Raw genomic sequence first — 24,774 nt, 5'->3', positions numbered from 1 at the left:
TAAAAGGGAATATTATTTGAATGGGGAGAAATTACAACATGCTGCGGTGCAGAGGGACCTGGGGGTCCTTGTGCATGAAACCCAAAAAGTTAGTTTGCAGGTGCAGCAGGTAATCAGGAAGGTGAATGGAATGTTGGCCTTCATTGCGAGAGGGATGGAGTACAAAAGCAGGGAGGTCCTGCTGCAACTGTATAGGGTATTGGTGAGGCCGCACCTGGAGTACTGCGTGCAGTTTTGGTCACCTTACTTAAGGAAGGATATACTAGCTTTGGAGGGGGTACAGAGACGATTCACTAGGTTGATTCCAGAGATGAGGGGGTTACCTTATGACGATAGATTGAGTAGACTGGGTCTTTACTCGTTGGAGTTCAGAAGGATGAGGGGTGATCTTATAGAAACATTTAAAATAATGAAAGGTACAGACAAGATAGAGGCAGAGAGGTTGTTTCCACTGGTCGGGGAGACTAGAACTAGGGGGCACAGCCTCAAAATACGGGAGAGCCAATTTAAAACCGAGTTGAGAAGGAATTTCTTCTCCCAGAGGGTTGTGAATCTGTGGAATTCTCTGCCCAAGGAAGCAGTTGAGGCTAGCTCATTGAATGTATTCAAGTCACAGATAGATAAGATTTTTAACCAATAAAGAAATTAAGGGTTACGGGGAGTGGGCGGGTAAGTGGAGCTGAGTCCACGGCCAGATCAGCCATAATCTTGTTGAATGGTGGAGCAGGCTCGAGGGGCCAGATGGCCTACTCCTGTTCCTAATTCTTATATTCTTATGTTAATAAAGAATTCTATCATATTATGGTCATTCTTCCCCAAGGGGCCTCGCACAACAAGATTGCTAATTAGTCCTTTCCCATTACACATCACCCAGTGTAGGATGGCCAGCTCTCTAGTTGGTTCCTTGACATATTGGTCTAAAAAACTATCCCTAATACACTCCAGTAAATCCTCCTCCACCGCATTGCTACCAGTTTGGTTAGCCCAATCAATAAGTAGATTAAAGTCACCCATGATATCTGCTGTACCTTTATTGCACGCATCCCTTATTTCTTGTTTGATGCTGCCCCCAACCTCACTACTACTGTTTGGTGGTCTGTACACAACTCCCACTAGTGTTTTCTGCCCTTTGGTATTCCGTAGCTCCACCCATACCGATTCCACATCATCCAAGCTGATGTCCTTCCTTACTATTGCATTAATTTCCTCTTTAACCAGCAACACCACCCCGCCTCCTTTTCCTTTCTGTCTATCCTTCCTAAATGTTGAATACTTCTGGATGTTGAGTTCCCAGCCTTGTTCACCCTGGAGCCATGTCTCCGTGATGCCAATTACATCATATCCGTTAACTGCTATTTGTGCAGTTAATTCGTCCACCTTATTCCGAATACTCCTCGCATTGAGGCACAGAGCCTTCAGGCTTGTCTTTTTAACACACTTTGCCCCTTCAGAATTTTGCTTAATGTGGCCCTTTTTGCTTTTTGCCTAGGTTTCTCTGCCCTCCACTTTTACTTTTCTTCTTTCTATCTTTTGCTTCTGCCCCCATTCTACTTCCCTCTGTCTCCCTGCATAGGTTCCCATCCCCCTGCCATATTAGTTTAACTCCTCCCCAACAGCAATTGCAAACACTCGCCCTAGGACATTGGTTCCGGTCCTGCCCAGGTGCAGACCGTCCAGTTTGTACTGGTCCCACCTCCCCCAGAACCGGTTCCAATGTCCCAGGAATTTGAATCCCTCCCTTCTGCACCACTCCTCAAGCCACGTATTCAACTGAGCTATCCTGCGATTCCTACTCTGACTAGCACATGGCACTGGTAGCAATCCTGAGATTACTACTTTTGAGGTCCTACTTTTTAATTTAGCTCCTAGCTCCCTAAATTCGTCTCGTAGGATCTCATCCCGTTTTTTTTACCTATATCGTTGAGACCTATATGCACCACGACAACTGGCTGTTCGCCCTCCCTTTTCAAAATATCCTGCACCCGCTCCGAGACATCCTTGACCCTTGCACCAGGGAGGCAACATACCATCCTGGAGTCTCGGTTGCGGCCGCAGAAACGTCTATCTATTCCCCTTACAATAGAACCCCCTATCACTGTAGCTCTCCCACTCTTTTTCCTGCCCTCCTGTGCAGCAGAGCCAGCCACGGTGCCATGAACTTGGCTGCTGCTGCTCTCCCCTGATGAGTCATTCCCCTCAACAGTACCCAAAGCGGTGCATCTGTTTTGCAGGGGGCTGACCGCAGGGGACCCCTGCACTACCTTCCTTGCACTGCTCTTCCTGTTGGTCACCCATTCCCTATCTGGCTGTGGACCCTTTACCTGCGGTAAGACCAACTCGCTAAACGTGCAATTGACATAATTCTCAGCATCGTGGATGCTCCAGAGTAAATTCACCCGCAGCTCCAGTGCCGCAATGCAGTCTGTCAGGAGCTGCAGGCGAATGCATTTCCCGCACATGTAGGCGTCAGGGACACTGTGTCCCTGACTTCCCACATAGTACAGGAGGCGCTTGGGACGTTTTACTGTGTCAAAGTGCTATGTGAATGCGAGTTCTTGTTGTAGTAGTCCCGAAATAGGGATTTTAAAAAAAAGGCAAAAAAATAAAAGTGCCTGCACATAGTTATAAGAAGCTTCCTGTTCTGGCTCGGATCCCAACAAATCCTGCTTGAAGCACTCATTAGCGACTGTTTATATATCTGATAAGCTTCAGAGCTGCTTATCTGTAACTTTATCCGCTGCAGATTCCGCTCCTGCTCTCCCACAGGTTATGCTTCCAATTACTGTTGCTCACTTTGCCTCATCCTCTCTTCCCAGATCATAAAAATAAAACTCTCATAGCTCCCATCCATCAACAAGACCACGGGATAATCGATGGACGATGAAACATCTGAAAGGGCCACAGGGAGTCTCCGTGGGTTGTATGCCTTAGAATTAAGGGTGTGTTCCCTGGAATTTAGAAGACTTGGATTTATATAGCCCCTTTCACTGAACGTCTCAAAACGCTTTACAGCCAATGACGTACTTTTGGGGTGTCATCACTGTTGCAATGTGGGAAACACGGCAATTTGCACACAGCAAGCTCCCACACACAGCAATGTGATAATGACCAGATAATCTGTTTTTTTATGATGTTCATTGAGGGATAAATATTGGCTAGGACACGGGGAGACCTCCCCTGCTCTTCTTCAAACTAGTGACCGTGGGATCTTTTACATCCACCTGAGAGAGCAGACGGGGCCTCGGTTTAATGTCTCATCCCAAAGACGTCAGCTCCGACAGTGCGGTGCTCCCTCAGTACTGCCCCTCCGACAGTGCGGCGCTGCCTCAGCACTGCCCCTCCGACAGTGCACCACTCCCTCAGTACTGCCCCTCCGACAGTGCACCACTCCCTCAGTACTGCCCCTCCGACAGTGCGGCGCTGCCTCAGCACTGCCCCTCCGACAATGCAGCGCTCCCTCAGTACTACCCCTCCGACAGTGCACCACTCCCTCAGTACTGCCCCTCCGACAGTGCGCCGCTCCCTCAGCACTGCCCCTCCGACAGTACACCACTCCCTCAGCACTGCCCCTCCGACAGTGCACCACTCCCTCAGTACTGCCCCTCCGACAGTGCAGCGCTCCCTCAGCACTGCCCCTCGGACAGTGCGGTGCTCCCTCAGTACTGCCCCTCCGACAGAGCGGTGCTCCCTCAGTACTGCCCCTCCGACACTGCAGCCCTTCCTCAGTACTGCCCCTCCGACACTGCAGCTCTCCCTCAGCACTGCCCCTCCGACAGTGCGCCGCTCCCTCAGCACTGTCCCTCCGACAGTGCGCTGCTCCCTCAGCACTGCCCCTCCGACAGTGCGGTGCTCCCTCAGTACTGCCCCTCCGACAGTGCGGTGCTCCCTCAGTACTGCCCCTCCGACAGTGCGGCGCTCCCTCAGTACTGCCCCTCCGACAGCCCCGCTCCCTCAGCACTGCCCCTCCGACAGTCCGGCGCTCCCTCAGTACTGCCCCTCCGACAGCCCCGCTCCCTCAGTACTGCCCCTCCGACAGTGCGGTGCTCCCTCAGTACTGCCCCTCCGACAGCCCCGCTCCCTCAGTACTGCCCCTCCGACAGTGCGGCGCTCCCTCAGTACTGCCCCTCCGACAGCCCCGCTCCCTCAGCACTGCACTGGAGCATCAGTCTAGGTTGATGAAGGTTAAGGGGTGATCTGATCGAAGTTGTTGGAGAATTAAGGGAACAGATAGGGTTGAGAGAGAGATACTATTCCCACTGGTTGGGGATTCTAGGTCGAGGGGGCTCAGTCTAAAGCTTAGAGCCAGAGCTTTCAGGAGTGAAATTAGGGAACACTTCTACACACAAAGGGTATTAGAAGTTCGGAACTCTCTTCCGCAAACAGCAAATGATGCTGGGTCAATTGTTAATTTTAAATCAGAAATTGGCAGCTTTTTGTGAATCAAAGGTATTAAGGGATATGGGGCAAAGGCGGGTAGAGGGAGTTAGGTCTCAAATGAGCCGTGATCAAAGGCGGAACAGACTCGAGGGGCTGAATGGCCTCCTCCTGCTCCTATGTTGTTCTCTCCCCAGGGATTGACTCCGTCCCTTTCAAAATAACCTCCTCATATAAAGCCACTCTCATCCTCGCTGTCCTTGCAAACTAACCCCCCGGCCCCTCCCTCCACCACTTCCAATCTCCCCTTTCCTCTGCAAAGTCCATGAAGGTCTTGTTCTTTCACCAAATCAGTGGCAGCAGCTGCTCTGCTGGTTGTGACAGATTCCACAGTCCTACAGCAGACCAGGGGAGTTCACCCTGGTCTCCTGGGGACAATATTCCTCCCTCAACCAACACCACCAAAAACAGATCAACACATAACCTTGTTCTGTTGATGGCATCTTATTATAGAATCTTTCGGCACAGAAGGAGGCCATTCGGCCCATCATTTCTGTGTCAGAACATTGAAAGTGCTCTTCAATTAGTCCTACAGCCCACCACCAGCCCCCCACCCCCCCGCACTGCTCTTTGCCCCATAGCCCTGTAAATATATCCAATTCCCTTTTGAAAGCTACCATTGAATCTGCTTCCACCACCCTTTCAGACAACAACAAACAACTTGTATTTATATAGCACCTTTAACATAGTAAAACATCCCAAGGCGCTTCACAGGAGTGTTATAAGACAAAAAATTGACACCGAGCCACATAAGTAGGAATTACGGCAGGCGACCAAAAGCTTGGTCAAAGAGGGAGGTTTTCAGAAGCGTCTTTAAAGGAGGATGGAGAGGCGGAGGGAGTTCCAGAGCTTGAGGCCCAGGCAGCAGAAGGCACGCCCACCGATGGTGGAGCGATTATAATCAGGGATGCTCAAGAGGGCAGAATTAGAGGAGCGCAGATATCTCCGCGGAGTTGTGGGGCAGGAGGAGATTACAGAGATAGGGAGGGTGCGAGGGCCATGGAGGGATTTATAAACAAGGATGAGAATTTTGAAATCAAGGCGTTGCTTAACCGGGAGCCAGTGTAGGTCAGTGAGCACAGGGGGCGATGGGTGAGCAGGACTCGGTGCGAGTTAGGACACGGGGCAGTAAGCACAGGGGGTGATGGGTGAGCGGGACTCAGTGCGAGTTAGGACATGGGGCACAGGGGGTGATGGGTGAGTGGGATTTGGTGCGAGTTCGGACACGGGGCAGCAAGCACAGGGGGTGATGGATGAGCGGGACTCGGTGCGAGTTAGGACACGGGGCACAGGGGGTGATAGGTGAGCGGGACTTGGTGCGAGTTAGGACACGGGGCACAGGGGGTGATAGGTGAGTGGGACTGGGTGTGAGTTAGGACACGGGCTGCCGAGTTTTGGATCATCTTAAGTTTACGTGGGGTAGAACGTGGGAGGCCAGCCAGGAGTACGTTGGAGTAGTCATGTCTGGAGATAACAAAGGCCCGGATGAGAGCTTCAGCGCATTTCAGGTCACAATACACCGTGTAAAAAACAATCCTTATCTCTCCCGCCATCATGTTGTGCTGAAAATGGCCCGTGTGTGTGTACGTCAACATAAAACAGCACTCAAAGTAAATCACCGCACACAAAGTGTTTGGAGGTACCAGGCTCTACATTAGTTCCTGTCTAATTGAGAAAGCTTTCCCAAAATGTGCCAACGACGGATTGTAAATCGAGGAAAGGCCAATAAATAAGTGTGGATGTGCTCACCTCCCACAGCGAGAACACTCAGATTAGCATCAATCAGCCACTACTGAGGGGGCAGCACGGCTGTAAAATAGTGCTGCAGAATTCTGAATGCAAATGACTTCAGGGAGTCTGCCGCTGACTTGATTTACAAATATCCGTCACATCACGGAAAGCAAGGCATTAAACAAAAATCACTCAAGTCTCAACAGATTCCCCCGGCCAATGAACGATGTGTTGCTGCTGACCGAGGACTGCAGATGGCCATTTCCTCCTTCCCTTCCTCAGCTGTCAGCCACAGCTCAGTGGGCAGCACACTCGCCTCGGAGTCGGAAGGTTGTGGGTTCAAGTCCCGCTCCAGGGACTCGAGCACAGAAGTCTAGGCTGACGCTCCCAGTGCAGTGCTGAGGGAGTGCTGCACTGTCGGAGGGGCAGTAATGAGGGAGTGCTGCACTGTCGGAGGGGCAGTACCGAGGGATCTCTGCACTGTCGGAGGGGCAGTACAGAGGGTGTGTTGTACTGTCGGAGGGGCAGTATTGAGGGAGCGCCGCATTGTCGGAGGGGCAGTACAGAGGGAACGCTGCACTGTCGGAGGTGCAGTACTGAGGGAGCACCGCACTGTCGGAGGGGCAGTACTGAGGGAGTGCTGCACTATCGGAGGGGTAGTACTGAGGGAGCACTGCACTGTCGGAGGGGCAGTACTGAGGGAGTGCCGCACTGTCGGAGGGGTAGTACTGAGGGAGCACTGCACTGTCGGAGGGGCAGTATTGAGGGAGCGCCGCATTGTCGGAGGAGCAGTACAGAGGGAACGCCGCACTGTCGGAGGTGCAGTACTGAGGGAGCACCGCACTATCGGAGGGGCAGTACTGAGGGAGCGCTGCACTGTCGGAGATGCCGTCTTTCGGCTGAGACATTAAACCGTGGCCCCATCTGCTCTCTCAGGTGGACGTAAAAGATCCCACGGCCACTATTTCGAAGAAGAGCAGGGGAGTTCTCCCCGATGTCCTGGGGCCAATAGTTATTCCTCAATCAACATCATTAAAAACAGATTATCTGGTCACTATCACATCGCTGTTTGTGGGAGCTTGCTGTGCGTAAATTGCCTGCCGCCTTTCCCACATTACAACAATGACTGCACTTCGATTGCTGCAGTCACCTTCTCCATAGGTGGAAGATTAAAGCATCCCCATCATAAGAACATAAGAATTAGGAACAGGAGTAGGCCATCTAGCCCCTCGAGCCTGCTCCGCCATTCAAAAAGATCATGGCTGATCTGGCCGTGGACTCAGCTCCACTTACCCGCCCGCTCCCCATAACCCTTAATTCCCTTATTGGTTAAAAATCTATCTATCTGTGATTTGAATACATTCAATGAGCTAGCCTCAACTGCTTCCTTGGGCAGAGAATTCCACAGATTCACAACCCGCTGGGAGAAGAAATTCCTTCTCAACTTGGTTTTAAATTGGCTCCCCCGTATTTTGAGGCTGTGCCCCCTAGTTCTAGTCTCCCCGACCAGTGGAAACAACCTCTCTGCCTCTATCTTGTCTATACCTTTCATTATTTTAAATGTTTCTATAAGATCACCCATCATCCTTCTGAACTCCAACGAGTAAAGACCCAGTCTACTCAATCTATCATCATAAGGTAACCCCCTCATCTCCGGAATCAGCCGAGTGAATCGTCTCTGTACCCCCTCCAAAGCCAGTATATCCTTCCTTAAGTAAGGTGACCAAAACTGCACGCAGTACTCCAGGTGTGGCATCACCAATTCCCTGCACAGTTGCAGCAGGACTCCCTGCTTTTGTACTCCATCCCTCTCGCTGTAAAGTCCTGTCCCCTCAGTACAGATTCACACGAGGCATGTAGTGAAGTCAAGGTCACTCTGGACCTGCACCTTTTATTTCACAGCTCTGGAATGCTGCACTTGCCTGAGACCTGTGCTTATATACCTGTCTCTTGCAAGTACACCCCCGGTGGTAAGGTATGCTGGTGGTTACAGGTCATATCTTATTACAGTAATGTATAGCATGTTGGGATACAGTTATATATAATAATGTAAGATACATGACACTCGCAATGAAGGCCAACATTCCATTCACCTTCCTGATTACCTGCTGCACCTGCAAACTAACTTTTTGGGATTCATGCACAAGGACCCCCAGGTCCCTCTGCACCGCGGCATGTTGTAATTTCTCCCCATTCAAATAATATTCCCTTTTACTGTTTTTTTCCCCAAGGTGGATGACCTCACATTTTCCGACATTGTATTCCATCTGCCAAACCTTAGCCCATTCGCTTAACCTATCTAAATCTCTTTGCAGCCTCTCTGTGTCCTCTACACAACCCGCTTTCCCACTAATCTTTGTGTCATCTGCAAATTTTGTTACACTACACTCTGTCCCCTCTTCCAGGTCATCTATGTATATTGTAAACAGTTGTGGTCCCAGCACCGATCCCTGTGGCACACCACTAACCACCGATTTCCAACTCAAAAAGGCCCCATTTATCCCGACTCTCTGCTTTCTGTTAGCCAGCCAATTCTCTATCCATGCTAATACATTTCCTCTGACTCCGCGTAACTTTATCTTCCGCAATAACCTTTTGTGTGGCACCTTATCGAATGCCTTTTGGAAATCTAAATACACCACATCCATCGGTACACCTCTATCCACCATGCTCATTATATCCTCAAAGAATTCCAGTAAATTAGTTAAACATGATTTCCCCTTCATGAATCCATGTTGCGTCTGCACTATTCCTATCTAGATGTCCCGCTATTTCTTCCTTAATGATAGCTTCAAGCATTTTCCCCACTACAGATGTTAAACTAACCGGCCTATAGTTACCTGCCTTTTGTCTTCCCCCTTTTTTAAACAGAGGCGTCACATTAGCTGCTTTCCAATCCGCTGGTACCTCCCCAGAGTCCAGAGAATTTTGGTAGATATATAACGAATGCATCTGCTATAACTTCCGCCATCTCTTTTAATACCCTGGGATGCATTTCATCAGGACCAGGGGACTTGTCTACCTTGAGTCCCATTAGCCTGTCCAGCACTACCTCCCTAGTGATAGTGATTGTCTCAAGGTCCTCCCTTCCCACATTCTTGTGACCAGCAATTTTTGGCATGGTTTTTGTGAAGACCGAAGAAAAATAATTGTTTAATGTCTCAGCCATTTCCACATTTCCCATTATTAAATCCCTCTTCTCATCTTCTAAGGGACCAACATTTACTTTAGTCACTCTCTCCCGTTTTATATATCGGTAAAAGCTTTTACTATCTGTTTTTGTGTTTTGTGCAAGTTTACTTTCGTAATCTATCTTTCTTTTCTTTATTGCTTTCTTAGTCATTCTTTGCTGTCGTTTAAAATTTTCCCAATCTTCTATTTTCCCACTAACCTTGGCCATCTTATACGCATTGGTTTTTAATTTGATACTCTCCTTTATTTCCTTGGTTATCCACGGCTGGTTATCCCTTCTCTTACCGCCCTTCTTTTTCACTGGAATATATTTTTGTTGAGCACTATGAAAGAGCTCCTTAAAAGTCCTCCACTGTTCCTCAATTGTGCCACCGTTTAGTCTGTGTTTCCAGTCTACTTTAGCCAACTCTGCCCTCATCCCACTGTAGTCCCCTTTGTTTAAGCATAGTACGCTCGTTTGAGACACTACTTCCTCACCCTCAATCTGTATTACAAATTCAACCATACTGTGATCACTCATTCCGAGAGGATCTTTTACTAGGAGATTGTTTATTATTCCTGTCTCATTACACAGGACCAGATCTAAGATAGCTTGCTCCCTTGTAGGTTCTGTAACATACTGTTCTAAGAAACAATCCCGTGTGCATCCTCAAGGCTACCCCAGGCGATTTGATTTGACCAATCGATATGTCGGTTAAAATCCCCCATGATTACTGCCGTTCCTTTTTCCCATGCCTCTATTATTCCCTTATTATTGTCCGCCCCACCGAGAAGTTATTATTTGGGTGCCTACAAACTACGCCCACCAGTGACTTTTTTCCCTTACTATCTCTAATCTCCACCCACAATGATTCAACATTTTGTTCATTAGAGCCAATATCATCTCTCACAACTCCCCTGATATCATTCTTTATTAACAGAGCTACCCCACCTCCTTTCCCTTCTTGTCTATCCTTGTAAATTGTCAGATACTCCTGTATGTTTAATTCCCAGTCTTGGCCACCCTGCAACCACATTTCTGTATTGGCCACCAAATCATACCCATTTGTAATGATTTGTGCCGTCAACTCATTTTCTTTATTTCGAATGCTGCGTGCGTTTAGGTAGTGTTTTAATACTAGTTTTGAAACAATGATTTTTCGTTTTGACCCCTTCTGCAGCCCTTTATATTCACACATATTGTCCCTTCCTATCACCTTGTGGTTTACACTTACCCCAGTGCTACTCTGCTCTGTTGCCTCCTGCCTTTTGCATTCTTTCTTGGTGTCCTCTTCATCTGCGCTCTCACCCACTTTAACTAGCTCAGAGCCCTCTCCTGGGTTCCGAATACTCCTCGCATTGAGGCACCGAGCTTTCAGGCTTGCCTTTTTATTACACTTTGACCCTTTAGAATTTTGCTGTACATTGGCCCTTTTTGTTTTTTGCCTTGGATTTCTCTGCCCTCCACTTTTACTCATCTCCTTTCTGTCTTTTGCTTTTGTCTCCATTTTGTTTCCCTCTGTCTCCCTGCATTGGTTCCCATCCCCCTGCCATATTAGTTTAACTCCTCCCCAACAGCACTAGCAAACACTCCCCCGAGGAAATTGGTTCCGGTCCTGCCCAGGTGCAGACCATCCAGTTTGTACTGGTCCCACCTCCCACAGAACCGGTTCCAATGCCCCAGGAATTTGAATCCCTCCCTGCTGCACCACTGCTCAAGCCACGTATTCATCTGAGCTATCCTGCGATTCCTACTCTGACTAGCATGTGGCACTAGTAGCAATCCCGAGATTACTACTTTTGAGGTCCTACTTTTTAATTTAGCTCCTTAAATTCGTCTCGTAGGACCTCATCCCTTTTTTTTACCTATGTCGTTGGTCCCAATGTGCACCACGACAACTGGCTGTTCTCCCTCCCTTTTCAGAATGTCCTGCACCCGCTCCGAGACATCCTTGACCCTTGCACCAGGGAGGCAACATACCATCCTGGAGTCTCGGTTGCAGTCGCAGAAACGCCTATCAATTCCCCTTACAATTGAATCCCCTATCACTATCGCTCTCCCACTCTTTTTCCTGCCCTCCTGTGCAACAGAGCCAGCCACGGTGCCATGAACTTGGCTGCTGCTGCCCTCCCCTGATGAGTCATCCCCCTCAACAGTACTCAAAGCGGTGGATCTGTTTTGCAGGGGGATGACCACAGGGGACCCCTGCACTACCTTCCTTGCACTGCTCTTCCTGCTGGTCTTCCATTCCCTCGCTGGCTGTGGACCCTTCATCTGCGGTAAGACCAACTCGCTGCACATGCTACTTATGTCATTCTCAGCATCGTGGATGCTCCAGAGTGAATCCACCCTCAGCTCCAAATCCGCAACGCGGTCCGTCAGGAGCTGGAGGCGGATACACTTCCCGCACACGTGGTCGTCAGGGACACCGGAAGTGTCCCTGAGTTCCCACGTGGTACAGGAGGAGCATATCACGTGACCGAGCTCTCCTGCCATGACTTAACCCTTAGATACACTTAAATTGGCGATAACAATGTTAACAGGTTACTTACTGATACAAAAAAGAAAATCTACTCACCAATCACTTACCCCTTTGGCTGTGACGTCACCTTTTGATTTCTTCCTACATCTTTTTTGCTTTTTCTCCTGGCTGGAGCTGCACAAGCCGGGCCTCTTATAGGCCTCACCACGCACCCCGGACTCCCGCTGCTCGAACTGCCGCTCCTTCTCCGACATTGGGCCTCTTATAGGCCTCACCACGCACCCCGGACTCTCGCTGCTCGAACTCATGTGACTGTGGAGCTCCTAATCAGACCCTGGAGCACATCATTGAGCATTGCCCTCAGAGGGAATTCGCAGGCAGCCTCCAAGATATCCACGCTGTTACACCGGGAGCTTCGGCCTGGATATCCAACTTGGGATATTGACATTTGATTTGCTATCACCGTATGAAAGAAGACTACACTTCAAAAGTACTTCATTGGCTGCAAAGCACTTTAAGAGGTCCAGTGGTCGTGAAAGGCACTATATAAATGCTCTCCTGCTTTGGAGTCCACAGGTGCAGGAGTCCCACTAATTAAATAGGCTCGGGAGGACCAGGATCTCCCACATTTATGTTGAACAAGACCAGATCTGGGTTAGATGTCAGGAGGTGGGTCTTTTCCCAGAGAACAGTGGGCCTCTGGAACAGGCTGCCGCCTCGTGTAGTGGACGCAATCCCTTTGAGCGAGAGCTGGGCCTATCTATTACAGAAGGTAGGCACTGCAGGGAATTCAGGGCCTGAGTGATCACCTGGGCTAGTTTAGATCACCGAGATGAATTGCTGAGAGTTTTTTCCCAAATAGTCCTGGGTTTTTTTAATCTGTTTTTGCCTCTTCCAGGAGATCACAGGGTTTCAGGACGGGGTGGAGTGTATATATTGTGATACACACGGTATCGCAATTGTGTGGGACAGGCTCGATGGGCCAGAGGGTCTTTACCTGTCTGTCATTGTTTGTATGTTAACTCATTCAAAAGCTCATTCTTCACTTACGAACCTAGACAAGTGTCATAAGAACATAAGAAATAGGAGCAGGAGTAGGCCATCTGGCCCCTCGAGCCTGCTCCGCCATTTAATAAGATCATGGCTGATCTGGTCATGGACTCAGCTCCACTTCCCTGCCCGCTCCCCTTAAACCTTCATTCCCTTATCGCTCAAAAATCTGTCTATATCCACCTTAAATATATTCAATGACCCAGCCTCCACAGCTCTCTGGGGCAGAGAATTCCAAAGATTCACGACACTCTGAGAGAAGAAATTTCTCCTCATCTCCGTTTTAAATGAGCGAACCCTTATTCTGAAACTATGCCCCCTAGTTCTAGATTCCCCCACGAGGGGAAACATCCTCCCTGCATCTACCCTGTCCAGCCCCCCTCAGAATCTTAAACGTTTCACTAAGATCACCTCTCATTCTTCTAAATTCCTTTCCTCATAAGACAACCCCTTCATCTCAGGAATCAGTTTTGGTCTCCTTACCTAAGAAAGGATATACTCGCCATAGAGGAAGTGCAGCGAAGGTTCACCAGACTGATTCCTGGGATGACAGGACTGTCACATGAGGAGAGATTGGGTCGACTGGGCCTGTATTCACTAGAGTTTAGAAGAATGAGAGGGGATCTCATTGAAAAGTATAGAATTCTGACAGGGTTGGACAGACTGGATGCGGGGAGGATGTTTCCCCGGGGCTGGGAAGTCGAGAACAAGGGGTCACACAGTCTCAGGATACGGGGTAGGAAATTTAGGACCGAGATGAGGAGAAATGTTTTCACTCAGAGGGTGGTGAACCTGTGGAATTCTCAAGGGGTACGGGGAAAAAGCGGGAATATGGTGTTGAGATAGAGGATCACCCATGATCATATTGAATGGTGGTGCAGACTTGAAAGGCCGGATGGCCTACTACTGCTCCTATTTTCTATATTTCTATGTATCTATCAACCTGGCAAACCTTCTCTGAACTGCCTCCAATGCAAGTATATAATGAAGACATTTTAAAGACGTGAATAATGGCCGCTTTGGTGAGAAAGCAGAGGGCTGCAGGTATCAGCGTAGACCAGGCCCCAGAGACAACCTTCGGGAGAGGAGAGCTGATAAACAGGGGTGGGCGGATTGTGAGCGAGAGAAAACATCTGACTCTATGAACTACACCAAGGTTCCACTTACTGCGTCTTTTTCTGGGTTACAGACTTTAACCCACAGAATGTGGTCCAGCAGCCAATCAATGGGCTTATCCTTGTAGAACATCAGAATAAACTCCACAATCAGACTTAGATCCAGTGATTTGAACATTTTTCCTAGAAAAAAAAACAAAATACTGTTAACATCTATTAATAATATTTCGCTAATTCAAGTTGTATCAAATACGCAGTGCCAATTTTCTTATGGATGCAACCTGCACCTGTGCTGCATTCAGAATAGCCCGTAATTGGAGTGTTGGGTAGACATCCGTCTCCTTCCGAAGGTTCTCGATAAATTCAAGCGGAATGTGTCTCACACGATCTCAAACCCTGAACAGGGCCCTGGAGTGCAGATTGAGCTACTTAACACAGAGCGTTCTCAGTGTGTGCAACAGTCTGTGCAACGACGCAGCACCAGCAAGGTCAAGATATAATTGGACAGACAGTTTTCAGTGACGGGGGAGAGAGGGGGAGAGCGAGAGAGAGAGAGACAGAGACAGACAAAGATAGACAGATACAGACAGAGAGACAGAGATGGGGAGAGAGACAGAGAGAGAGAGAGAGAGAGAGACAGAGAACGGTAGAGACAGAAAGAGGCAAGGATAGATAGAGACAGAGCTGGGGAGAGACAGACAGAGAGGGGGAGAGACAGACAGAGAGGGGGAGAGACAGACATAGAGGGGGAGAGACAGACAGAGAGGGGGAGAGGCATACAGAGAGGGGGAGAGACAGACAGAGAGGGGGAGAGACAGACAGAGAGGGGGAGCGGCATAGAGAGAGAGATAGAGAGAAAGAGAGAGAGAGAGAGAGACAGAGAGGGACAGAGTGTGGGAGAGACAGACAGAGATGAGGAGAGACAGACAGACAGAGAGAGAGACAGAGAGAAAGAGAAAGAGACAGACAGAGAGCGGGAGAAACAGATAGTGAGGGGGCGAGAGAGACAAAGACACAAAAAGAGAGACAGAGACCACGTCTGGAACTGGCCACTTGGAGTGCGATGGTCTCTTCCAATCCCGTACAGTCCCAGGTTCCTGCGAATTTATTGTACATCCGACAGTATTAGTCATTTCAGTGTAAAATTCACAAACACATTAATGATTGGCAAAGAGCAACAGCAATAGTGCCCAGGTTCCATCCTTCAGTTCACAGGTCACATTGCATACCAGATGCTGCCATCTGACAGGATGTGATTTGTGTTAATGTAACCATGGCACGAACAGCAACTTGCCTTTAACATTGAAAACGTCCCCTTGAGTATAATCAGTAAAAGAAAAACTGACACTGAGCTACATAACAAAACATTAGGATAGATGACCAAAAAGCTTCGTCAAAGAGGGAGGTTTTAAGGAGCGTCTTGAAGAAGGAGAGAGAGGTGGAGAGGTTTAAGGAGGGAGTTCCAGAGCGTGGGGCCCAGGCAACTGAAGGCACGACCACCGATGGTTGAGCGATTATAATCAGGGATGCTCAGGAGGCCAGAATTAGACGAGCACAGACATCTCGGGGGGGTTGTGGGGCTGGAGGAGATTACAGAGATAGGGAAGGGATTTGAGAATAAGGATGAGAATTTTGAAATCGAAGCGTTGCTTAACTGGGAGCCAGTGTAGGTCAACGAGCACAGGGGGTGATGGTGAGCGGGACTTGGTGAGAGTTAGGACATGGAGCAGCCGAGTTTTGGATCATCTTACGTTTACGTAGGGTAGAATGTGGGAGGCCAGCCAGGAGTGTGTTGCATTAGTCAAGTCTAGAGGTAACAAAGGCATGAATGAGGGCTTCAGCAGCGGAAGAGCTGAGGCAGGGGCGGAGACGGGCGATGTTATGGAGTGGAAATAGGTCTTAGTGATGCGGCAGACATGTGGTTGAAAGCTTATTTCAGGGTCGAATATAACACCAAGGTTGCGAACAGTCTGGTTCAGCCTCAGACAGGAATTGGAGAGAGGGATGGAGTCAGTGGCTAGGGAACGGAGTTTGTGGTGGGGACCAAAGCGTAATGTTCGATCCGAGCATTTAACACTCAAATCAATAAGGTGGCCGTCACTTCTGTCAGGGGGGCAGAATTAGAGGTGTGCAGACATCTCGGGGGGTTGTGGGGCTGGAGGAGATTACAGAGATAGGGAGGGGCGAGGGCCATGGAGGGATTTGAAAACAAGGATGAGAATTTTGAAATTAAGGCGCTGCTTAACTCGCGTTGGCACCAGGAGTGACATTGGTCGTACGCTCTCTGTGGCTCTCTGCAAACCAACGGCCTTGCCAGCCTTTTCCCCACCTTGCCATCAAAATTAAACAGGGCATACAAAGGAGGCAGGTGTAACACTGCAGCTTTGGAATGGGGAACTGCAGCTGGGCTTGTTCCAATTTGTATGTGGCCCAGCAAACATTTCTTGTGACGGGGTCGCTCAGTTAAAAAATGTGCTGCACCCGAGTCGGGAGAGACAAACTGCTGGCCCACATCAGCAGATCCCACGCCGAGACTGCCAGGACGGCCACAGAGACGCGATTGTGCTGCGGAAAATGTAACAGTTTGAGCAATTATTTAGCATAATGTATATCTGCGTTGAGCCTTTGTTTTCCAATCAACTGTTACTAACTGTGGGTGCTCGTGCTGGGAGAGAAAGGGGGCAGAAGAAACAACACTGCTCACTGCGTGTTATGCTAAAACTTACACAGTACACAGCACAAAGCAATCACACTCCATCTAAGTGCTGTTCACCGCACTAACAGCAGCCTTTCTTTGTCTCCCTACCCCAGTGTTGGCGAGTCTGGTCTCCAGCTTGCTTTTGTTTACAATCAATTTTGCTGGCTGCACGGATCTCTCCCCAGTGGGATGAATGAATGAATGAATGAACAAGCTGCACACACACACACACACACACATACACTTCAAAGGCTTTGAGCCACGACTGCCTTGCAACCAGGAGGATAGTTCCCCGCCGCGGACAGGCCCGAGATGGATTCCATGTCCGTGTCCCTCCCTCTCCACCGAAGCAGCTGGGCGACTGACGACTAAACTCATCGCATGCTCTGTGCGCCAAAATCATTTGCACTCCCTCGAAATGAGGATGACTTCTTCCACGCCGAAAACGGAGGAGAATGGAGGCATTTCAATGATATTCCGTATCCCGAACTACATCCTGAAGGGTGGACGATCCCTGTGTGTGGATTTTTTTAACGTGGGGTGGCCGTTACACACCAGCCACCACACGGGGCTTGACAGAGCGAGGCCTTGGTCCAGTGGCAAGGGTTACCCAAGACGACTGGAGACCAGCTCTGCTGCACGGACCTGGTGCGCCCACATATCGCACAGTGTGGGCTGGGCCCGTGCTGCCCCTGGGGCCCGATCACATCCCTCTATGAACTCTTGCCGCTCCTTCGCCCCTGACCTCGCCGCTCCTGCTGTACCTGCCCGCACTGTAGTCAGCCGTCGCCCTCCTGCAGCAGCACGCGCTGCTCCCTGCCGTGGTACACCACTGCACGCTGCTTCCTCCAATGGCCCTGGCCTGCTGATGGTCTTGCAGGCCGGGACCGGGCCGATTTCTGGGCCAAAAACAGCGGTTACAGCCGACATTATCGGTGCAGACTGAGGGGGGAGACAGGGCGAAAAACAAAACCAAAATCCACAACTGCCAATGGGTATTCCAATCCGAATCGAGAGTGACAGCGAATGTACAGCACAGAAACGGGCCAGTCGGCCCAACGGTGTTTATTCTCCACACCAGCCTCCTCCCACCTATACTTCATCTCACACTAACAGCATAGCCTTTCATTCCTTACTCCCTCATGTATTTAAAACATAAGAACAAAGAAATAGGAGCAGGAGTCGGCCATTCGGCCCCGTGAGCCTGTTCCGCCATTCAACAAGATCATGGCTGATCATCGACCTCAACTCCACTTTCCCGCCTGATCCCCATAATCCCTCGATTACTTTAAGATTCCAAAACTCTATCGATCTCAGCCCTGAATATACTCAAGGATCGAGAATCCACGGCCCTCTGGGGAGGGGGAGAATCGCAAAGATTCACAAGCATCGGAGTGAAAAAGTTTCTCCTCATCGCAGTCCTACATAAGAACATAAGAAATAGGAGCAGGAGTTGGCCATTCGGCCCCTCGAGCCTGCTCCGCCATTTAATACGATCATGGCTGATCCGATCATGGACTCAGGTCCACTACCCTGCCGGCTCCCCATAACCGCTTATTCCCTTAGAAAGATAGAAATTTACAGCGCAGAAGGAGGCCATTCCGGCCCATCGTGTCCGCGCCGGCCGACAAAGAGCCATACGGCCCTCGGTCAGCAGCCCTGAAGGTTACATATAAACCTATGAACAATGAACAATGGCGGAAAGGCAAAGAGCACCCAGCCCAACCAGTCCGCCCCACACAACTGCGACACCCCTTACACTGAAACATTCTATACTCCATCCCAACCGGAGCCATGTGATCTCCTGGGAGAGGCAAAAACCAGATAAAAACCCAGGCCAATTTAGGGAAAGAAATCTGGGAAAATTCCTCTCCAACCCATCCAGGCTATTAAAACTAGTCCAGATCATCACCCTGGCCGTATTCTATTCCCTGCAGTACTTACCATTAGATCTGCACCGTCCAACAAAAGGTCTAATCCCAATTACCAGCTCTAGGTCCATAACCCCGCTGGTGACAGCACTTTAAATGCCCATCCAACCATCTCTTAAAAGTGGTGAGGGTTTCTGCATCCACCACTCTTTCAGGCAGCGAGTTCCAGATCCCCACAACCCTCTGTGTAAAGAAGCCCCCCCCTCAAATCCCCTCTAAACCTTCCACCAACCACCTTAAAACTATGCCCCTTATCAGTTAAGAAACTGAAATGGCCGACCCCTTATCCTGAGACTGTGGCCCCCTGGTTCTAGGGGGCGCTAATGGGGAGCAAACGTCTTTACGCCCGGGTGCGGCGTCGCTACCAATTCCTGTGAAATTCCGTGAGTTTAGTGGTGGCAATAACCGGAAGTGCTGCGCTCCGCCGATGTTGACATCATCATCACCGCGCACAGCGTCCCGTTTTCGCCCCTGGAGCGACAATTCGGTCACGGTCCCTGGAGCCGCAGCGGGCGATGCCCGTCGTCGGCAGTAGGCCTTTCGCGGTGCGACAATTAAAGGGGAGGTGGGGTATTTTTCTCCCTCTTCAATCACAGGGTCCACGCCGCGATCTTGCAGTCTGGCTATCCGCCTGATGCCATGGCACCCTGTTCCCTGGTGGTCCAGCGATGGTCCCGTTTCCCCGCCCGCAGAGCCGGCACCATGTCGCACCGCGCTCTTCGCGGAGTCTCTCCCCCCCCCCCCCCCCCCCCAACCCGCTCAAGCCCCACAGAGCCAGTGCAGCGCGCTATTTTGCGCTCCGCTGTGGCGGAGGTGCGGAGAATTTTGTGGCGGACGAACGGCGAGAGATCGTGGCGGACGTGCGGAGAATGTTTGTGGCGGAGGAGCTGCAAGAGTTCGTGCCGGAGGTGCGGTGAATGTTTGTGGGGGAGGTGCGGCGAATGAGGGTACAGGGCCCAGAAGAGGCGAGGGTCCCAGGGCAGCACTGGCCAGCCCACACTGCGATATGTGTTTGCACTAGGTCCGTGCAGCAGAGCTGGTCTCCAGTCGTCCTGGGTAATCCTTGCCACTGGACCAAGACCCAGCTCTGTCAAGCCTGTGTGGTGGCTGGTGTACAACGGTCACCCCACATTAAAAAAATCCACGCACAGGCATCTTCCACCCTCCAGGATGTAGTTTGGGATCTGGAATATTAGGTCCTTCATTGAAACACCTGTGAACTTTTTGACGTGGAAACAAGTCATCCTCGATAAGAGGGACTGCCTAAGAAGAAGATCCTGTTTACAATGTGGTGACCAGAACTGTGCGCAGTGCTCTAAGTGTGGTCTAAGTATGGTCTAACCAAGGTTTGATACAAGTTTAACATAACTGCTGAACATCTGATTCCTTTGGAAATGATCCCCAGTGCTTGGTTTGCACGTTTTATGGTTTTGGACCTGAATAGTGTCCGAGAAAAACTCTGGGGTAAATCCTCACCGCAAGAGCTGAGCAGTGGATGAAACGCTGGTTACTGGATCAGCTGGTCGTTTTTCTGAGGAAAAGAGTGTTCGAGGATCAAACCCTCAAATCTGCCACCAAGCTCATGGTCTAAAGGGCTGTAGTGATACCCGCCCTCCTGTATGGCTCAGAGACATGGACCATATGCAGTAGACACCTCAAATCGCTGAAGAAATACCACCAATGATGTCTCCGCAAGATCCTGCAAATCCCCTGGGAGGACAGACGCACCAACGTTAGCGTCCTCGACCAGGCCAACATCCCCACTGAAGCACTGACCACACTCGACCAGCTCTGCTGGGCAGGCCACATTGTTCGCATGCCAGACACAAGACTCCTTCACGGCAAACGAGCCCAAGGTGGGCAGAGGAAACATTTCAAGGACACCCTCAAAGCCTCCTTGATAAAATGCAACATCCCCACTGACGCCTGGGAGTCCCTGGCCAAAGACCGCCCTAAGTGAAGGAAGTGCATCCGGGAGGGCGCTGAGCACCTCGAGTCTCATCGCCGAGAGCATGCAGCAAACAAGCGGAAAGAGCGTGCGGCAAACCAGTCCCACCTTCCCTTTCCCTCAACAACTATCTGTCCCACTTGTGACAAGAGACTGTAATTCCCGGATTGGACTGTTCAGTCACCTAAGAACTCATTTTTAGAGTGGAAGCAAGTCTTCATCGATTCCGAGGGACTGCCTATGATGATGATGGCTCAGTGGACAGTGCGCTTGCCTTGGAGCCAGACGGCAGTGGTGTAAAGGGTTAATGGCTTCACTGAATCAACGGTCACAAAGGCCAGTCTTGTTAATGGCTTGGACGATTGTAATTGTGTTCGCTGGTCAATGATTTCCATCTGAAAGACACGCTCACAAAGGCCCGAAGAGATGGGACCAGGCCAGGAGATTGGAACACGATAAGTCAATCATCAACGGAACAAGGCGAAGTCCCAGGCAGCTGTCAATGAGTAATGTGACGATTGCGTATTGAAGAAATGTAGAACAAAGTTAACTTTCAAACTGCTCGCCACACGGAGGAGACGACTTCGAGGAAGACAGACGGGAGGGTGACCAGTCGAGCATCCCACGGCAGCACGCTCCGTCATCCTTGGTTGTACGGGAAGTAAAGCCTGTGTTCTAACCAAGTCATTACTGGCCAAGTTTGTGTAATGCCTGCTGTGTGTGTTTAATAAACTGTTGTGGTTTTACTAAAGCGAGTACACTTGTCGTCCCCGTTTATGCCTGTCGAGTCTAAGTAAATGAGGCTTTTAGAAATGCCCACAGTGCGTCTCAGAGCCCGACCGAAGGCACGGGCATCCGCCACATTTGTGGAGCAGTTAATCCGAAGTTATTGCCTCAGGTGTCAGTCTCTGATAAATCACTACTCGATTAACCCTTCATCCTCACCTTTCACCCAGCATGCAGAGATTCCCTTCTCTCTTTATCAAATTGCTGTGTGTGGCAGCTTGCTGTGCGCAAATTGGCTGCCACGTTTCCCACATTACAACAGTGACTACACTTCAAAGGTACTTCATTGGCTGTAAAGCGCTTTGAGGTATCTCAAGGTCATGAAAGGTGCTATATTAATGCATGCTCTTTCTTTCTTTCAAATCTACCTCGCCCCCCCCACCCCCCCCCCAATATCTCCTCCTTTGGCTCGGTGTCCATTTTCGCTTGATTACACTCCCGTGAGACGCCTTGGAACGTTTTACTAGCTAAAAGACGCAACTTGTTGTGATGAAGGGGTGGGAGGAAGGCACAGCCTCTCTGTAAAGACATTTATAATCAATCAATCAGCTTGCGAGCACTAATTGAATAAAAAAAAAATTCTGTCCTGGGATGTGGGCATCGCTGGCAAGGCCGGCATTTATTGCCCATCCCTAATTGCCCCTTGAGAAGGTGGTGGTGAGCCGCCTTCTTGAACTGCTGCAGTCCGTGTGGTGAAGGTGCTCCCACAGTGCTGTTAGGGAGGGAGTTCCAGGATGACCTCACAAAAGTCTTCGACACTGACAACCGTGAGAGATTCGGCTGCCCTCAAAAGTTTGTCACCATTCTCCACGATGACATGCAAGCCGTGATCCTGATCCAACGGATCCAATTCACGTTCGGACCGGGGTCAAGTAGGGCTGTGTCATCGCGCCAACCCTCTTCTCGATCTTCCTTGCTGCAATGCTCCATCTCACCCTCAGCAAGCTCCCCGCTGGAGTGGAGCTAAATTACAGGACAAACGGGAATCTGTTCAACCTCCACCGCCTCCAGGCCAGATCCAAGGTCGTCCCATCCTCCGTCATTGAACTACAGTATGCAGACGCTCAGAGGCCGAACTCCAAGCCATCATCAACATCTTCACCGAAGCGTGCGAGAGCATGGGCCTTACACTAAGCATCCGTAAGACAAAGGTCCTCTACCAACCTGCCCCCGCCACACAGCAGGTATCTGTGGACATGTACTCCAAGGACCCTCGACAATTCTCAGTATCCTACCATTTATCGTGCATTCCCTTTGCCTCCTCAAATGCATTACCTCACACATCTCCGGATTGAATTCCATTTGCCACTTTTTTGCCTACATGACCAGTACATTGATATTTTCCTGCAGTCTACTGCTATCTTCCTCATTATCAAGCACACAGCAAATTTAAGAACATAAAGCATTAAGAATTAGGAGCAGGAATAGGCCATATGCCCCCTCGAGCCTGCTCCTCCATTCAATAAGATCATGGCTAACCTTTGACTTATCCTACCCTATCCCCATATCCCTTGATTCCCTTAATATCCAAAAATCTATCGATCTCTGCCTTGAATATACTCAAAGACTGAGCCTCCATAGCCCTCTGAGGCAGAGAATTCCACAGATTCACCACCCTCTGAGTGAAGAAATTGCTCCTCATCTCAGTCCTAAATGGCCGACCCCTTATCCTGAGACTGTGACCCCTGGTTCTAGACTCCCCAGCCCGGGGGGAAACATCCTCCCTGCATCTACCCTGTCAATCCCCCACAGAATCTGATATGTTTCAATGAGATCTACTCTCATTCTTCCAAACTCCAGAGAGTATAGGCCCGATCTACTCAATCTCTCCTCATAGGACAACCCTTTCATTCCAGGAATCAGTCTAGTGAACCTTTGTTGCACTGCCTTGAAGGCAAGTATATCCTTCCTTAGCTATGGAGACCAAAACTGTGCCCAGTGGTCTCACCAGAGCCCGGCACGATTGTAGCAGGACTTCCTTACTCTAGTACTCCAACCCTCTAGCAATAAAGGCCAACATGCCATTTGCCTTCCCAATTGCTTGCTAACTCCATGCTAACTCTCTGTGTTTCTTGTACTAGGGCGCCTAAATCTCTCTGAACATCAACATTTAATAATTTCTCACCATTTAAAAAATATTTTGTTTATCTATTCTGCTTACCAAAGTGAATAACCTCACATTTCCCCACGTTATACTCCATCTGCCGCCTTATTGCCCACTCACATAACCTGTCTACATCCCTTTGCAAACTCTTTGCGTCTTCCTCAAATCTTACTTTTCCACCTAGCTTTGTATCGTCAGCAAACTTGGATGCATTGCACACTTTCCCTTCATCTAAGTCATGAATTATAGACTGTGAATAGCTGAGGCCCCAGCACTGATCCTTGCGGCACCCCACTAGCCTGCCAATCTGAAAATGACCCATTTATCCCAACTCTCTGTTTTCTGTCAGTTAACCAATTTTTAATCCATGCTGATACAGTACCCCCAGCCACTCGTGCCCTTACCTTGCTTAACAACCTTTTATGTGGCTTTTTGGAAATCCAAATATATTACATCCACTGGTTCCCCTGTATCTACCCTGCTAGTTACATCCTGAAAAAATTCTAATACATTTTGTTATCTGTAAACTTCTTAATCATGCCCCCTATATTGAAGTGATAATATCTACGGCAGGTATTAAAAATGGTAATCAATAATCAATCAGCTTGAAGTATCTTTTTTGAAAGCTTCATACAGGAAGGTGAAATTGTGTACCATTTTGACACGCTCTCAGGCAATATAGCGATAAATCAGTCAGATATTCATCTTTTCTAAACTCTAATCTTTCTCGCCGTGTTTGCACTGCACAGATTAGTGTCAAATATATTATCATTTTCATTACTTTAAAACGAAAAAACAGCTGTTGTGAATTCCTAAGACACACTCCAGCTGCTCCCCGAATATTGCAACAATTCTTCGTTTCACATTAGCAACATTTCACATCGCGAAGAGCCATAAAGATTGGGTGGTGTTGGCTTGATCAGCGTAAAACTAGAAGCTTTACAAGTATTATATTTAATTGGGGATTCAATGGAACTTAATCTGAATATAGCTCACCAGTGACAAGTAGAAAGAAGAAAGACTTACATAGAAACATAGAAACATAGAAAATAGGTGCAGGAGCAGGCCATTCAGCCCTTCTAGCCTGCACCGCCATTCAATGAGTTCATGGCTGAACATGAAACTTCAGTACCCCCTTCCTGCTTTCTCGCCATAACCCTTGATCCCCCGAGTAGTAAGGACTTCATCTAACTCCCTTTTGAATATATTTAGTGAATTGGCCTCAACTACTTTCTGTGGTAGAGAATTCCACAGGTTCACCACTCTCTGGGTGAAGAAGTTTCTCCTCATCTCGGTCCTAAATGGCTTACCCCTTATCCTCAG

The 24,774-nt window shown here is 49.3% G+C and overlaps 1 protein-coding gene across 1 annotated transcript in view; it reads right to left on the bottom strand.

The window, feature by feature from the left end:
• The window catches only part of mgat4b (alpha-1,3-mannosyl-glycoprotein 4-beta-N-acetylglucosaminyltransferase B), a 406,613-nt gene that overhangs the window by 60,523 nt on the left and 321,316 nt on the right, over window positions 1-24,774 (bottom strand). Inside the window, exon 9 of the mRNA XM_070877144.1 lies at window positions 14,037-14,167. Within this exon, the coding sequence (XP_070733245.1) occupies window positions 14,037-14,167 (131 nt within the window). The remainder of the gene's footprint in view (window positions 1-14,036; window positions 14,168-24,774) is intronic.

The sequence above is a fragment of the Pristiophorus japonicus genome, chromosome 4 (assembly GCF_044704955.1).
Source record: "Pristiophorus japonicus isolate sPriJap1 chromosome 4, sPriJap1.hap1, whole genome shotgun sequence".
Taxonomy (NCBI): Eukaryota; Metazoa; Chordata; class Chondrichthyes; family Pristiophoridae; genus Pristiophorus; species Pristiophorus japonicus.
The sequence above is the reverse complement of the archived record's forward strand: the minus strand, read 5'-3'. Positions and strand labels throughout refer to the sequence as shown.